Raw genomic sequence first — 14,850 nt, 5'->3', positions numbered from 1 at the left:
TCCTGGCGAGACGCCTGGCAGTGAAAGTGAAAGCGATGGCACTGAAAGCGATAAAGACCCTTAAGGGAGTCAGTAACTAGGCGCAAGATATAGAGTCACATGCTGTGGTATGATAGTACCCGGAATAAAGTTGAAAAACTGAACTAAAAAATGCCGCTTTAGTGTAAACGCTGCAACCCGCGAAAATGACTAACAAAAAAGTGCTACCTCTAGTCTAGTATATTCGACATTTCACATTTCAAATAAAATTTTTACTTTTAACAGATTATGTGCAAGTCAGCCCCAACGTCACCAATAGAGTAATTACAGTTCTTTGTCTGCCCCCCCCCCCCCCCCCCCCCTTCCCCCTCCCCCCGATCTTCCTTCCTCCTTTCTCCTCGCCTTACGGGGCAGCACAAACGTGTAATAAAGGATAACGGTGATGACAATGACGTGCGGAGAAACAATTGGCATATCGCAACAAAGACCGCGTGTTCCTAGAGCCACTGGGCACTCAGCCAACAGATCAGGTGGCACCACATGCATTGCTTCACTTTCGAAGCCCACTGCAGAACAATTACCTTCGAGCATACACATAGAAGTGATAAGAATCGAGTACCATAGTTTGCCATTCACAATCTCTGTGCAGTTCCGGGGCTAATATTGAAGCACGGGGTTCCACATCTCCACTATTTAAGACCATGCCTATTGCCGTGTAACGGGAAGTCATATCGCCAGGCAGTGACGTTGTACCAACGTACCTTATAGTGTAGAGGAGCAGTTATCTCCTTTGTCTGGCTGCAATGATTCGATACGCTCTAATTGCCCTCCTGGTTGGCTTGGCCTGTGGTCAGAGAAAAGACGTCTCCTTTTGGGACTGCGGTAAGTCTTTGGTTGTATGCCTCCTCCTTACGAACACTGTGTGCGTTGTAAAAGTCCGGCCTTGAATACTCACGTAGTTCCACACGAGTTTCAAGTCGATTTGCGAAAGAAGCACTTGTGAGTGTACCAGCGTAAGACAAACGCAGCGTTCTCGGGACAGTAAAGTCCCGGCGCATTTTATTTATAAAACGCAGATTCCGCTCGGACAATTTACTAGCCTATTTGCAGCTCGCATTATTGTTGCCGTGCAACCTCAACTGCACGAGCCGAGGTGCACAAACTTCCTTTTTTATCATTGGTTACTATGACTTGCGCATGGTCGTGCGTCGGCCAAGCACGCAGTGTGTTTGAGCCAGATGATGTAATAACGCAATGTTAACCGTTGAGGATCCAATGTGAATTAAGTAAATGTTACTTCTTTTTTTTTTTGGGGGGGGGGGGGGGGGATGTGGTCACTTTTTTCACATAAAAATAATTAAAAGTAACTCTGTCACAGTGCCCACGTTGTTCTTGCGAGAATCCAATAAGAATTATTTCAGTTCAACGGTATCGCGAATAGTCAAATAGTCATCGTTTTTTTCCCCAATGAACTTTTATTGTAATGCGAAGCTTGCTAATATCTGCAAACTTTGTGCCCTTGAAATGTCCTCTACCAGGACATTTATATTATTGCCTCCGTTATAAGCAAGGAATGGCGAGTAGTAATTTACACCTTGACGGATCACTTTAAGCGTGGAACAGTTATCTCTTACTAAATATTTCCTCTTTTAGTGCTAATTTCTTAGAGAGGTTTCGGCCCCTGCTCTTAATACTACCGTTCTGAAAAAAGCAGCCTACGGTGCGAGGTGGAGTTATCTCAAAGTCGGAAGTTCTAACACGGTTCAACTGGCCCAAGTACTGACAATAGTATTGCACTCTAAGTTTGTAACTACAGAAAAACAGCTTTATACTCAAGGTAGATTGCGAGTGATTTCTTCAGCAAGTTTAACGCATCCTTGTATCATCATTTGTCATCTAAGAGAAGCTCAGACATGCATTTTTACCTCTCAGCCTTCGTTCGAGCATACAAGTATCTCCAATACAAGTATCGAGCATACAAGTATCTTGTCGAGCGCCGACAAGTATCTCCTTAGGTAAGAGTACAGGAGTATACGCTTATTATAATCACTGCATACTGCGTAACCGTCGTGGTCAGCATCATAAAACATGCAGCAGCCTTCAGATAGCCACTTGGACTTTTCACTTAAATATGATTGCAACGTAACAGAAAACTCTGAAAAGGAAAAATGGGCTTTCGCCAACCTACGAGGGACACTTCAATGAACAGTTTATTTTACTGTTCAGTACTCGCGCTACCATGTTTTTGTGTTTCACTTGCAGGTAGCGAAGCTAAGGTATCATCGATCCAAATTGAACCATGTGACTCCGATCCTTGCGTCCTCACGCGGGGCGAGACAAGCAAGGTCCACTTTAAAATAATATCCGGTAAGTGATCCTAAGCGGCAGCATTGCTTTATTTCGCCACCTACAGACTACCATAAGAAATGGATGGAGAAGTGAGATGATATTATTACGGAGAATATAAACACTTACAATATAAACGCGTGGCTTCATTTGGTGCTTCAGACGCCTGCCGCAAAGAAAGCTTCAGACAGACGGACGGACGGACGGACGGACGGACGGACGGACGGACGGACGGACGGACGGACGGACGGACGGACGGACGGACGGACGGACGGACGGACGGACGGAAAACATTAACAAAAGCAAAGCAGCGCAGTATGCCTTCATCAAATACAGACAATGGCTACACCAAATGCAAGGGTTTTTTGTGTTACCAGTAAACGCAAAGAATATAATCAAAAACTGTTGGCGTGGAGGTATACGAAAGGCGAACTTCAAAATCCTTAGAAATTGGACGCTCTTGTAGTAGTGTGCGGATGTTTGAATTTTTGAATATGAATTAAATATGTATGTTATCGCGATAGCTTTAATGCGCAATAGCGCGATAGCGATTTTCTTTTAGTTTTTTTTTTTTACCACAAGGCACACAAGACCACCCTTTCATCAACACAAACGAACGTTCCTTAGTGCTCGTGGAGTAGCGTGACCCGCTCACGACACAAAGGTTGAGTGCCGGCTCGACAATTTTTCTTTTCAACCGCTTTTCTTTCTTCAGAGGCACCACGTAATGTTGGTGGCATGACACTGCAAATCAATGAGGACTTGTTTAGTGACGCGATAGCTGTTGTTCTGTGCGATCGTTGTCAGACCCCAAAAACCACCATGTGGGCTCTGACATCAACGCCAATCCTGATTCGCTACGAGGTTGTGACGCCACAGTCGAGAATTATAGCGTCCCACAGAAACTTGGGTTTACATCGAACGGGAAGCCTAAGGCTGTCGCGTTAAAAGGAAACTAAAGCATCAGAAAACGTGTTGGTAGAGCTTATCTATCTCCGTATATTAAATCGAGATGTAATACACGTCACTGAAGTGCGGCCAGCTGCTTTGGCAGATTAAAAATACGAAACGCGCTCGCAAAGCGCTGTTGGGTGAGTGATCAGGAAAACTATATCTGGATTAGTTCTTTGCTACAAGCAGATAGCTCTCACTCAATGTGTCACTGAGCATCTATGGGTGACCAAGAAAGAGCAGTTGTATCTGAAATGCTGCGAATTTTTCTTGCTTCAACCCTTCGCGGTGTTCTTATTGCAGACCAAGACACCAAAACTGCACGGCTGACCGGCAAGTTCAAAGCATGGTTCATGTGGATGCCAATCCCGGGATTTTCGCAGGATCTGTGCAAGGGCGTCTTTGACTGCCCCATCTCCAAGGGCGAACAGGCTGAAGGCGCTATGCGGTTTAGCATCGCCTCCTACGTGATCCCTGTAAGTATTTTTTGTGCGCTTAACTGCTGTGCTCCTTTTCGCATTGCATTCAGTGCGAGGCGAATGTTTAAATACTCCGTGTGTGTGTGTGTGGGGGGGGGGGGGGGGGGGGATGGCTCTTGCTTGCCGTATGTAGCAGCAGGATGATAGAAATACATGACTACATGACAGTTTCCTTGAAACTGCCATAGACTCGGATTTGCTAAGCCATTAGTGAGAGCAAGTGGTCACTGATCGGCTGACGAGCGTATGCTGGTCGACAACTTTAGCCAATGGCGGTAGCCAAAGCGATAGCGAAGCGAAAGAAGCGATAGCGAATGATAGCCAAGACAATGGCCCCTCAAGAGTTCGCCAGTTTACAAGCAATGTAGCCGTTATAGATCTTACATTTTTTTTTATACTTGAAGAAGTGAACAGGTTGTCATTTTCAAAAAGTAATATTAATGCCCTAGAGTATATCAAAACCTAAACCCTAGGGCTTCAGGCACACGACGAAGTTCGCCAATGTGTCTCACATAACATGGCAGTGACGTAGCGGGAGAGCGGATGTTCAGTTTCAAGGAAAACAAAAAAATATAAGTAAGGAAAATGGCCGGGAAATTTCGCAAATAGTCGTGACGCGACCGCAAGCATTCCAGTGCTTCAAAATTGGAGAGGACACTTAAGCTGACACGACAGCGTTGTGTTTTAGGCTTTCCACTCTGAGCAGTTTGACACCTTTGAGCGCATTTTTCACTTTGTATTTTTAAATTAATTAATTGCCCAATTACACTCTCTGAATTGGCTTAATTAGCATCATCAAGCATTGGCTTTTCATTCAGAGCATTTTGACACCTTGGAACTCCCCTTTTTCAATTTTTTCATTTTTCGTTTGTTTAAATAATCAATTAATTACAAGGATCTTATTAACTCGTCATCGCCTGTCACACACCAATCAATAATGAATCACTAGAACCCCAAATTACGATGATACGGTTTTTTTTTACACAGCCCCCGATTGTTTCTGACATGCGGTGCCGACTACGCCGACGGCATTTTTATCAGCTAGCTATGTACGCGTAATAGGCAAACTCACCAAAGCAGGTTGCGCTAGCATTCGATGCCAGGAACTTGGTAGCTGGGTGCGTCCAACCACCGTGAATCGCTCACCTACGTGAAACCCCTTTTGTCCAACACACACACACACACAAAAAAAAAGAGTACTTGCCGGAAACAGAAACCATGTGTCCCTTTTTTTTTTTTAACTAGGGAGGTATTTCCAAATCTTGCGTGAATTTGCCGCACTAGCGCCGTTTGCGTTTACCATGTGGGAGTACTTCCTGCAGAAATGGTACACCTTGGTAGCGTTATCATTTATTTTGTGAAGAGGAAGATGAGCAGCGGCGGCCGCCGCTCCGCTCCGAACTCTTTGTTACACCTGGTCAACTATTCTATCAAACACGCTTGGATCCCTTCTGAATGTAAGCTGGCCAAGGTGATCCCTTTACTTAAAAACCAGGGTGGAGGCTATGAATTGGAAAATATTAGGCCTATTTCTCTAACATCAAACGTGGTAAAATTATTAGAAAGGGTGTTACTTATGCGGGTTTCTGCCTTTGTGGACCGCAGAACTATTCTCAGCCCGTGTCAACTCGGCTTCCGGCCGCGATGTTCGATATGGCATGCACATGTAGATCTTGAGAGTCGTATTCTTCTTGCTCGTCGTCAACGCCTGTATGCTGCCTTGGTTACGCTCGACGTCTCTAAAGCTTATGACAGTGTGGAGCATTCCATCCTAATACACAGGTTACAGTCCCTCCAGTTTCCGGAATATTTAGTTGCTTGGATATCTGCGTTTCTATATAACAGGGAATTCTTCTGTGTCCATAATGGGGTAAAATCCGAGAGGTACAAACAGACGAGAGGTGTTCCGCAAGGAGCTGTCCTTTCGCCTGTGCTGTTCAATATTCTTCTGAGCTCCATTCCTCTCCACCAACATGTTCGCACTTACGTCTATGCGGACGACATAGCATTTTTTGCGGCTGCGCCTGATATACATTCCCTCTATGATCAGTTGCAATCATATTTGAGTTCTCTTGAGGTCTGGTTGAGCAGTTTACACCTCACATTAAATGTTAACAAGTGTGCCGTCCTTGTTTTTCCTCTACAGGATCCTGTCGTGCTCTCTCTTTCATGCAAATTTCAACCAATTCCTCAAGTTCAATCCCTAAAACACCTGAGAGTCATTTATGACGACAAACTCACCTGGCGGCCTCACATTGACCATGTTGCTGTAAAAGGGACTCGTGCCGCAGGCATGTTACGGAGGTTATGTGGTCACAGGTACGGCATGCGCAGGGATACGCTCCTAATGATTTACGTATTGTATGTTAGGCCAATTTTAGAATTTGGCTCTGTGTTATTTTCAGGCTCGGCTTCATACAAACTTCGTCCTCTAATCCTTTTGGAGAGGGAGGTGCTTCGGATGTGCCTTGGCGTCCCCAAATTCGTGGCTACAAATGTGCTGTACCTCGAGGCCCGAATTCCTCCTCTGTTAACCCGATTTCACTTTCTAACTGTGCAGACTTTCCTCAAAATCTTTGAATCCCATTTTCACCGTGCGCATAGCATTTTCTGTTGCCAGCCGACCTCCTTTTTTGGTGTCCACTGGCCTCGTTTTCATACCCCACAGGTTGTGTTCGTGCAAAGGCTGCTTGAGCCTTTAAATGTGCAGATTTACAACATCCTTCCAGCATTAAGCAGTGGGTCCTCTGTCCACATTGTTTTCGACAACATTTTTCCTCAAAACGCAAAACTTTTACCACCCCGTATTTTAAATGGTCTATTAGAGGATCATTTAAGGTCCCTACCTACAAATATTGCAATAGCAACCGATGCCTCTCAGTGCAACGAAAAGGCAGGGGTGGGAATTTACTGTCCGAGTTTAGACTTTTCCTTTTCGCTGCGCCTTCCGGATTTCACCCCTATTTTTCAAGCTGAGTTTCTGGCAGTAGTTCTTGCTCTGCGCAAGCTTGATCCGTCTATTTCTGCAGTGGCAGTTATTACCGATTCTTTATCTTTGTGTTCATCCCTCGCATCGCATGTTGACTGTCCCACTTTAAGCACTTTTTTATCGCTTCTTCCTTCGCATTTGAGCCTTGTTCACTTGATATGGGTACCCGGCCACAGCAGCGTGACTGTCAATGAGATCGCGGATAACCTTGCAAAGGCTTCCCTAGGCGGCCCTGTGTTGCCCATCATCCCGGCTACAGCGTATATCACAGCATCTAGGTTCCGGCGACGAGCGTTATTAAGCGTGCAAGACACAACACTTTTAACATCGGAGGAATATCAGCATCTTAAATATTCCTGGAGCAGGAAAATTTGTCCATCTCGGCAGCTAGAAGTATCTCTGACGAGGTTGCGCTGCCGCATCCCCCCTCTAAATTTCTATCTGCACAGATCTGGTTTGGCGTTATCTCCCCTCTGTGCATTTTGCCGTGAGCCTGAATCTATCGATCATTTTTGGCTCCATTGTCGTCGTTTCACCTCTTTGAGAAGAAGACTGCTGGAGTTGCCCTTACAGCAACTTGGCCTTAGTTTGAGCAGCCCACACTTGCTATCATTTGGTGCCACCACACTTGGGTTCAGCCACAGGTCTGTTTGTGACGCTGTTCAAAATTTCTTGCTGGAATCTCATCGACTACCTTGCTAAAGCTTTCAGTATTTTCTTTTTATGCTTCATTATTTTTCGAATTATTCTCTTTTCTCTTTTTCACTCTCTCTCCAATCCAAACTCCTTTATATATATATATATATATATATATATATATATATATATATATATATATAATTATTATTATTATTATTTGTTTTTAATTTTTTTTTCATCCTCTCCGTGCCCTTCTTGTGGTAGCCTCCCCCGGTGTACCTCTCCCGTGTGCTTTCCTTTTGCCTTTACTACGTACAGCTGAATACCAACCTTTACCACCCGATTCTTGGCCGATCCCCCAGAGTGGGTATGTGCCATTCTGTCGTAGGCTACAACAACAACAACAGCTAGCGCGCGGCGCGAGATCGCTGGCTGGATGACCGAAGCTCGGACCGACATTTTGGCTAGCTGTCGCTAAGTTACTTTCCCCGGAAATCCTGCTACAATTTGGTGGAGCTGTGCTGGGTACAGCCTTTGGCCAACGTCCTGGAGCTTCGCAGCAGAACGATCGCTCCAGCCATGTCCACCGACGCAAGCCAGTCATCTTCCCTTTCGCCTACGCCCGTCGTTTGCCCTGGCGCTCTCCGACAGCGGGACCCAGCCATTTTTACCGGGTCCGATGATCACGACGTGGAGGATTGGCTTGCCTCCTACGAGCGGATAAGCGGCCACAACCGGTGGGACGACGCCATGAAATTGAACAACGTGGTGTTTTACCTCTCGGACGTGGCCAGCCTATGGCACAGGAACCATGAAGCAGACTTTACCACCTGGTCTGCCTTCAAAAGAGCCTTTTCTGACATCTTTGGGCGCCCTGCAGTACGCAAGCTGCGCGCTGAACAGCGCCTGCGAGTGAGAGCCCAGCTGCAGGGAGAATCGTTCACGAGTTATATCGAGGATGTCATCAACCTCTGTTCAAGGATAGACTCGTCTATGACCGAGGCGGACCGGATTAAGCATGTCCTGAAAGGCATCGAAACGGAAGCATTTCAGATGCTTATCGCCCGGAACCCTACCACCGTTGCCGAAGTATTCAACCTGTGTCAGAGCTACGATGAGCTCCGCAAGCAGCGCATTCCGGTGCTACCACCCTCCGTGCAGCCTGACTCGCTTTCCAGGCTCGCTGTGACAACCTCTCACAGCCCGCTACTTGACCAGATAAAAGACTTTGTACGTGAGGAGGTGGCTCGACAGCTGTCACTTCTTCACGGCGCGCAGGGGCCTCCCTCCAACCTGGATCCGACCCTACAAACGGTGATTCGCGAGCAAGTGACCGAAGCGCTACCACCTGTTCGTCCGCCGGTTCCCGCTGCAGCGCCGCTCACATACGCTGGCGCCGTTCGAAAACCAAGAGCCGCGCCGTTTGTCTCGTGTTATCCTCCGACGCCGCCGCCTGCCTTTCCAACCCGACCACCTCCTGCTCGTGTCAACCCTTGGCGCACCCGTGACAACCGTCCTATTTGCTATGCATGTGGTGTCCCTGGCCACGTTGCGCGCCTGTGCCGACGCCGTGTGCCACCACCCGTGGATGACCCCAGGACCTACGTCTACGCGGCACCACAGCCCCCGCCACGTCCGTCGGCTGCCGAACAGCTTGATGCCTCCGATCGCCGCCCGTATTCTCGCCGCCGTTCGCCATCCCCGCGGCGCCGTTCTGTTTCGCCACTGCGTCCTCATTCCCCTATGCGCCAGGAAAACTAGTTGCCGCAGTTCCCGAGGCAAGAACTGCGTATTCGGCGACAAGTTCAAGGCCTCGTTTGTCCCCAGCGAATGTGCTCGACGTTTCTGTGGAGGGCCACACCGCCTTGGCGCTTGTTGATACTGGCGCTGCTGTTTCTGTGATGAATGAGAAACTGTGCCGCAAACTTCGCAAAGTGACGACGCCGTTATCCGGATTTTCGCTTCATACAGCTAATGCGCAGCGAATCTCGCCTTTAGCCGCCTGCACAGCCAGGGTCATCATTCACGGTTCCTTATATACTGTTGAATTCGTCGTTCTCTCATCGTGCTCGCATGACATTATTTTAGGTTGGGACTTTCTTTCCCAACATGAGACCCTCATCGACTGCGCTCGTGCCGAGCTCGAACTTCTTCCGTGCAGTGCTCCCTCGCCTGATACGTCATCTTCGTGGGGCAAACTGTCTGTGGCTGACGACGTCGAGATTCCTCCGTGCTCATCTGTTCCTGTCCCTGTCTCCTGCCTCACCGCATCTGACGGCGCCGTCGTCTTTACACCATCCGACGTCTTCATCTCTCGACACGGTCTGCCTCTGCCATTCGCTGTGCTCACTGTTCAAGACGGCTGCAGCCTCATCCCGGTCTCGAACCCTTTTTTGAGCCCCTGCATATTTCTCCGTGGCGAATGCCTTGGCCACATTCAGCCCGTCGACTCTTTGCTCGATCCCGAACGATGCGCCGAATCATGTTCTCTTGCGACTAATTCTCTTACTTTGCCCGCATCTCCCGTTGTGGCCGCAGACGATGCCTTTGCCGATTCCGTCGACGCCAGTCTTGCCACACCGCAACGCGCCCGACTACTTCACCTACTGAACCAGTTTCGCTCTTCTTTCGACGTGGCTCAAAATCGACTCGGCCGCACGTCTACCGTGACCCATGAGATCGACACCGGAGCCCACTTGCCGCTTCGTCAACGCCCGTACCGAGTTTCGGCTGCCGAACGCCAGATTATCAACACTCAGGTGGACGGCATGCTTCAGCGAGGCATCATTCAACCATCCAGTAGTCCATGGGCCTCTCCTGTGGTTCTGGTGAAGAAAAAAGATGGCACAATACGATTTTGCGTCGATTATCGGCGGCTTAACAAGATCACCCGCAAATACGTTTACCCGCTGCCGCTAATCGATGACGCCCTTGACTGCCTCCAAGGCGCGCAGTTCTTTTCTTCTTTAGACACCTGCGTTCGGGGTATTGGCAGGTCCCTGTGGCGGAGGCTGACCGTGCCAAGACGGCTTTTGTTACACCAGATGGCCTGTACTAATTTACCGTCATGCCTTTCGGCCTTTGTAATGCCCCAGCGACTTTCGAGCGAATGATGGACTCCATTTTACGCGGCCTGAAGTGGACCACGTGCCTGTGCTACGTAGACGACATTGTCGTCTTCGCGCCTGATTTTGAGACGCACCTTTACCGCTTGGAGCACGTGTTGACATGTTTAACTGCCGCGGGGCTCCAACTTAATCTCAAAAAGTGTCGCTTTGGCGCCCGCCAACTGACAATATTAGGTCACGTCGTCTCTAAGGATGGCGTGCTTCCTGACCCAGCCAAACTTCGTGCCGTCGCTGAGTTCCCCAAGCCGTCGACTCAGAAGGAACTTCGCAGCTTTTTCGGCCTGTGTTCTTATTTCCGACGGTTCGTCCGAAATTTCGCCTCTATCATCGCACCACTTACGAACCTTCTTCGGGGCGCCAATAACCTGTCCGATTGGTCACCTGACTGCGACGACGCCTTCATCACCTTACGTCGGCTGCTCACAGCGCCTCCTATTTTACGCCACTTCGACCCCACTGCTCCCACTGAAATTCACACCGATGCCAGTGGCGTTGGCCTCGACGCTGTCCTTACGCAACGTAAACCCGGATTTCCCGAGTATGTCGTTGCCTACGCGAGCCGTGCACTGACAAAACCGGAATCCAACTACTCAGTAACCGAGAAGGAATGCTTGGCGATTGTTTGGGCGATCGGAAAGTTTCGCCCTTACGTTTATGGCCGCCCTTTCGATATCGTCACGGACCATCATTCCCTGTGCTGGCTGGCCTCCTTGAAAGACCCTACAGGCCGCCTCGCTCGCTGGGCCCTACGCCTACAGGAGTATGATATCCGTGTCATCTATCGCTCCGGCCGAAAACATAACGACGCCGACGCATTGTCCCGCTCTCCACTGCCGCCAGACGTTGTCTGCCACTCGCCAACCGGTTTGCGCTTCGCTGTCGTTTTCAACAGATACCATGGGCAGCGAGCAAAATAAGGACCCCTGGATATCTTCGCTTGAAAGTTTTCTCTCAAATTCCTCGGCGGCACCCGTGCCTCGTGCCCTACGCCGCCAGGCTGCTCACTTCGCCATTCGTGATGGTCTATTGTACTGCCGCAACTACGTCCCTACCGGCAGGAAGTGGTTGCTTGTCGTCCCTGCCCATCTGCGGTCGACATTCTGCGCCCTGTTTCACAACGACCCGCAGTCTGCTCATGCCGGCGCCTTTAAAACATACACGCGACTCCGTCTCCGCTATTATTGGCGCGGTATGTCCACCTACGTCCGCAAATACGTCCGCTCGTGCCCTGACTGTCAACGTCGCAAGCCGGCTCCTCACCACTCAGTCGGCCAGATGCAGCCTCTCCCTTGCCCTTCCCGTCCTTTTGACAGAGTTGGGATTGACCTCTACGGCCCCCTTCCTTACACTGCTGCTGGCAACCGCTGGGTTATTGTAGCCGTCGACCACCTCACGCGTTACGCCGAAACCGCGGCTCTTCCTGCTGCTACGGCACCACACGTTGCCTCTTTCATCTTGCATCACTTCATTCTTCGCCATGGAGCGCCCCGGGAACTGCTGAGCGACCGTGGGCGCGTCTTTCTGTCCGAGGTCGTGGAATCTCTTCTCAAACAGTGTAAGATCACTCACCATACCGCCACGGCCTACCATCCTCAGACTAACGGTTTGACGGAACGGTTTAACCGCACCTTGGGCGATATGCTGTCGATGTACGTGTCTTCCGACCACTCCGACTGGGACCGGATCCTGCCGTTCATCACCTACGCCTACAACACCGCCACGCAGACCACCACCGGCTTCTCGCCGTTTTTTCTCCTCTACGGGCGAGAACCTTCCTCACCACTCGACACAGTACTTCCTTACCGGCCCGACGTGTCTGAGTGCAACACTATTTCGGAGGCGTCCAAGCATGCCGAGGAGTGCCGTCAGCTCGCTCGGTCGTTAACATCCGGCGAGCAGGGGCGTCAAAAATTCCGTTTCGACACAAGCCACACTGATGACAGTTTTCTACCCGGCTCTCTCGTCTGGCTTCACGTGCCGTCTACCTCCCCTGGCCTTTCCTCCAAACTTCTCCCCAAGTACCACGGACCTTACCGCATCGTAGAGCGCACTTCCCCGGTCAACTACATTGTCGACCCGGTGACACCCTCCACAGATCAACGCCGACGCAACCGCGAGACTGTTCATGTGTCACGCCTGAAGCCGTACTATGACCCGTGTGTGTTGTCGTCTCCCTGACTCGCCAGGATGGCTTCGCCTTCAGCCCGGGGGTAATTGTAAAGAGGAAGATGAGCAGCGGCGGCCGCCGCTCCGCTAGCGCGCGGCGCGAGATCGCTGGCTGGATGACCGAAGCTCGGACCGGCATTTTGGCTAGCTGTCGCTAAGTTACTTTCCCCGGAAATCCTGCTACAATTTATTTAACAATACTGCCAATCTCATCAAAGATTAACGCAGGAAAAGCGCACAATAAACTACACATTTGCTAAGTGCAAAAAATAAAGAGGTAAAAAATCGGGCACACAATAAAGTAATATTGGTGTTAACAAAGCAGCATTAATTCAGCACTTGTGAAATGTTCTAGAAAAAGCGATATATATAAAAACTAATCGGCTCACGATTCAAAAGACCAAGAACCCTCTTAGACGGTCTTTTAAACTTACTCTTTTTAGAACAGATTCAAGGCGATTTTCATTTTCGGGGCGTTTCGTGTGTTAGAGCCACCAACGCCTCGAAGCCCTCAGGGGCATTAAGATTCTCCTTGTAAGAGCGATAACCGCTGCTGGGCGAAGAGGCACTCTTTCTGTTGCTTCTATTGGGAGAAAATAGGCAGAGTGCATTAGAGTAGAGCTTGGGAAATTTTCCTAAAAGAAAACTATGCCTTCCGTCACTGCGTCGCCGACTCAAAAAATGCTCACTCAATGCTTCAGGAATGAATGCATCCTTGGCACTACACAACAATCCGCATGACCCAGGTCTATACAGACATAAGCTATTTTCTTGAGAATATCGCAATTTACTTTCATCTTTTTTTTTTCCACAGATGAAAACAGCCGTTGAGTTCAAGATATCCGGAGACGAAGGCTCGAGCGTTTGCGTCAGGGCGAATGTCATCATTAAATAAACGTGGATGCTCAGTTACTTCGTGCGGCTCTCTAAGTATTACAAAGGAGTGAAGAGAAGATCAAGCTGTGAGGTGGTCGCACTGGGCACACACCTCCTTTCTTATTTTTCTCACTTTGTGCTGTCTCATCTCAGATGTCATATCCAAGTGTTCTCACCAAATAGAGATGTCTCGGAGGCAATAAACGCCTCGTACATGCAGCCCTTATTTCAAATAAATAAACCATGCACATAAAAGAGCACTGCTAATTGGGATTCCTCGAAGGTGCAAACTGGAAGCGAAATAACAGGAATTAACTTTTTCGCTTTTTCTAGTCAGACCAGAAAAAAAAATCTTTGTGCACGATGGAATTCGAACCACCATGCTTCCGTTCCGCAGCCGAGCGTGCTAAGGCCACGCTACTTCCTTTTTTTATTTCTTTCTTTCATGGTATTTATTTACATGGTTTTGTACAGAAAGGATATATATACATGTGTGTGTGTATACAGACACGCAAAAAAAACTATTTACAGAACACCTAGGTAGACACTACGTGGCACAAACATGATAGTAAATATATTAGAACTAAAAGGCCGATAAGGATATACAGCGCATCAGGAGAGGAAACCAGTCCGGTAAAATGTCCACTTCTTTGTAAATGTCTGTTACCTGCAGCAAAATTCTGCTAAAATGAATTCTGGGCGAAACAACAGGTTCAACGTTGCGGTATTGCATGCACGTTTTCCAAAGGCTATGGAGTCCAATCAGAAGAATCATATCATAGGGCTTCGAGTCAGTTTGGGAAACAATAAGGTAGCGCGCACTGTAGGAATTTAGGAGGAAATCTTTCTGCAGCGTCCTCTGCAACACATCCCAAAACAAAATCGCGTCTTTGCAGTCCATAAAACAATGTTCAATTGTTTCAGGTACATTGCACAAGCGACAGTTTACAGAAGAAACAAAAATGTTTTTCCTATCGAGCCGCGTGTTGACAGGTAGAGTTTCGGGGTGTAACTTATAGAAAAATGTTTTGGTGCAAGGAGAAATTGGCATTTTCCGCATTCGCTTTAAAACATCATGACTCATGAGCCCAAAGTAGACAGAACGATACAGTCGGGGCGGGAAGAGCGTCGATATCACATCCCTGTACAGATTTTTGCGCGAAACAGAATATAAGTACCTACTCATTTGAAAACCGAACTGTCAAAAAGCGCACGGAGGCATAAGCTTCCTGCATAAAGCCTAGTAAACGGAAGCGTTCAGTAAAATTGAAACAAAATACTAAGTTCGGAAGTAGAG

The 14,850-nt window shown here is 48.5% G+C and overlaps 1 protein-coding gene across 1 annotated transcript; it reads left to right on the top strand.

The window, feature by feature from the left end:
• Positions 1 to 337: 337 nt before the first annotated feature.
• LOC149364370 (mite group 2 allergen-like Ixo r 2) lies at positions 338 to 13,589 on the top strand. Its single transcript, XM_089570096.1, has 4 exons — positions 338 to 861; positions 2,242 to 2,346; positions 3,580 to 3,752; positions 13,492 to 13,589. Exons 1-4 carry the CDS (start codon positions 783 to 785, stop codon positions 13,570 to 13,572), a joined length of 438 nt encoding a protein of 145 aa, XP_089426222.1. The 5' UTR covers positions 338 to 782; the 3' UTR covers positions 13,573 to 13,589.
• The last annotated feature ends 1,261 nt before the right edge of the window (positions 13,590 to 14,850 follow it).

This window comes from Amblyomma mixtum, chromosome 2 (assembly GCF_055824585.1).
Source record: "Amblyomma mixtum isolate Tamu chromosome 2, ASM5582458v1, whole genome shotgun sequence".
Classification (NCBI taxonomy): Eukaryota; Metazoa; Arthropoda; class Arachnida; order Ixodida; family Ixodidae; genus Amblyomma; species Amblyomma mixtum.
The sequence above is the reverse complement of the archived record's forward strand: the minus strand, read 5'-3'. Positions and strand labels throughout refer to the sequence as shown.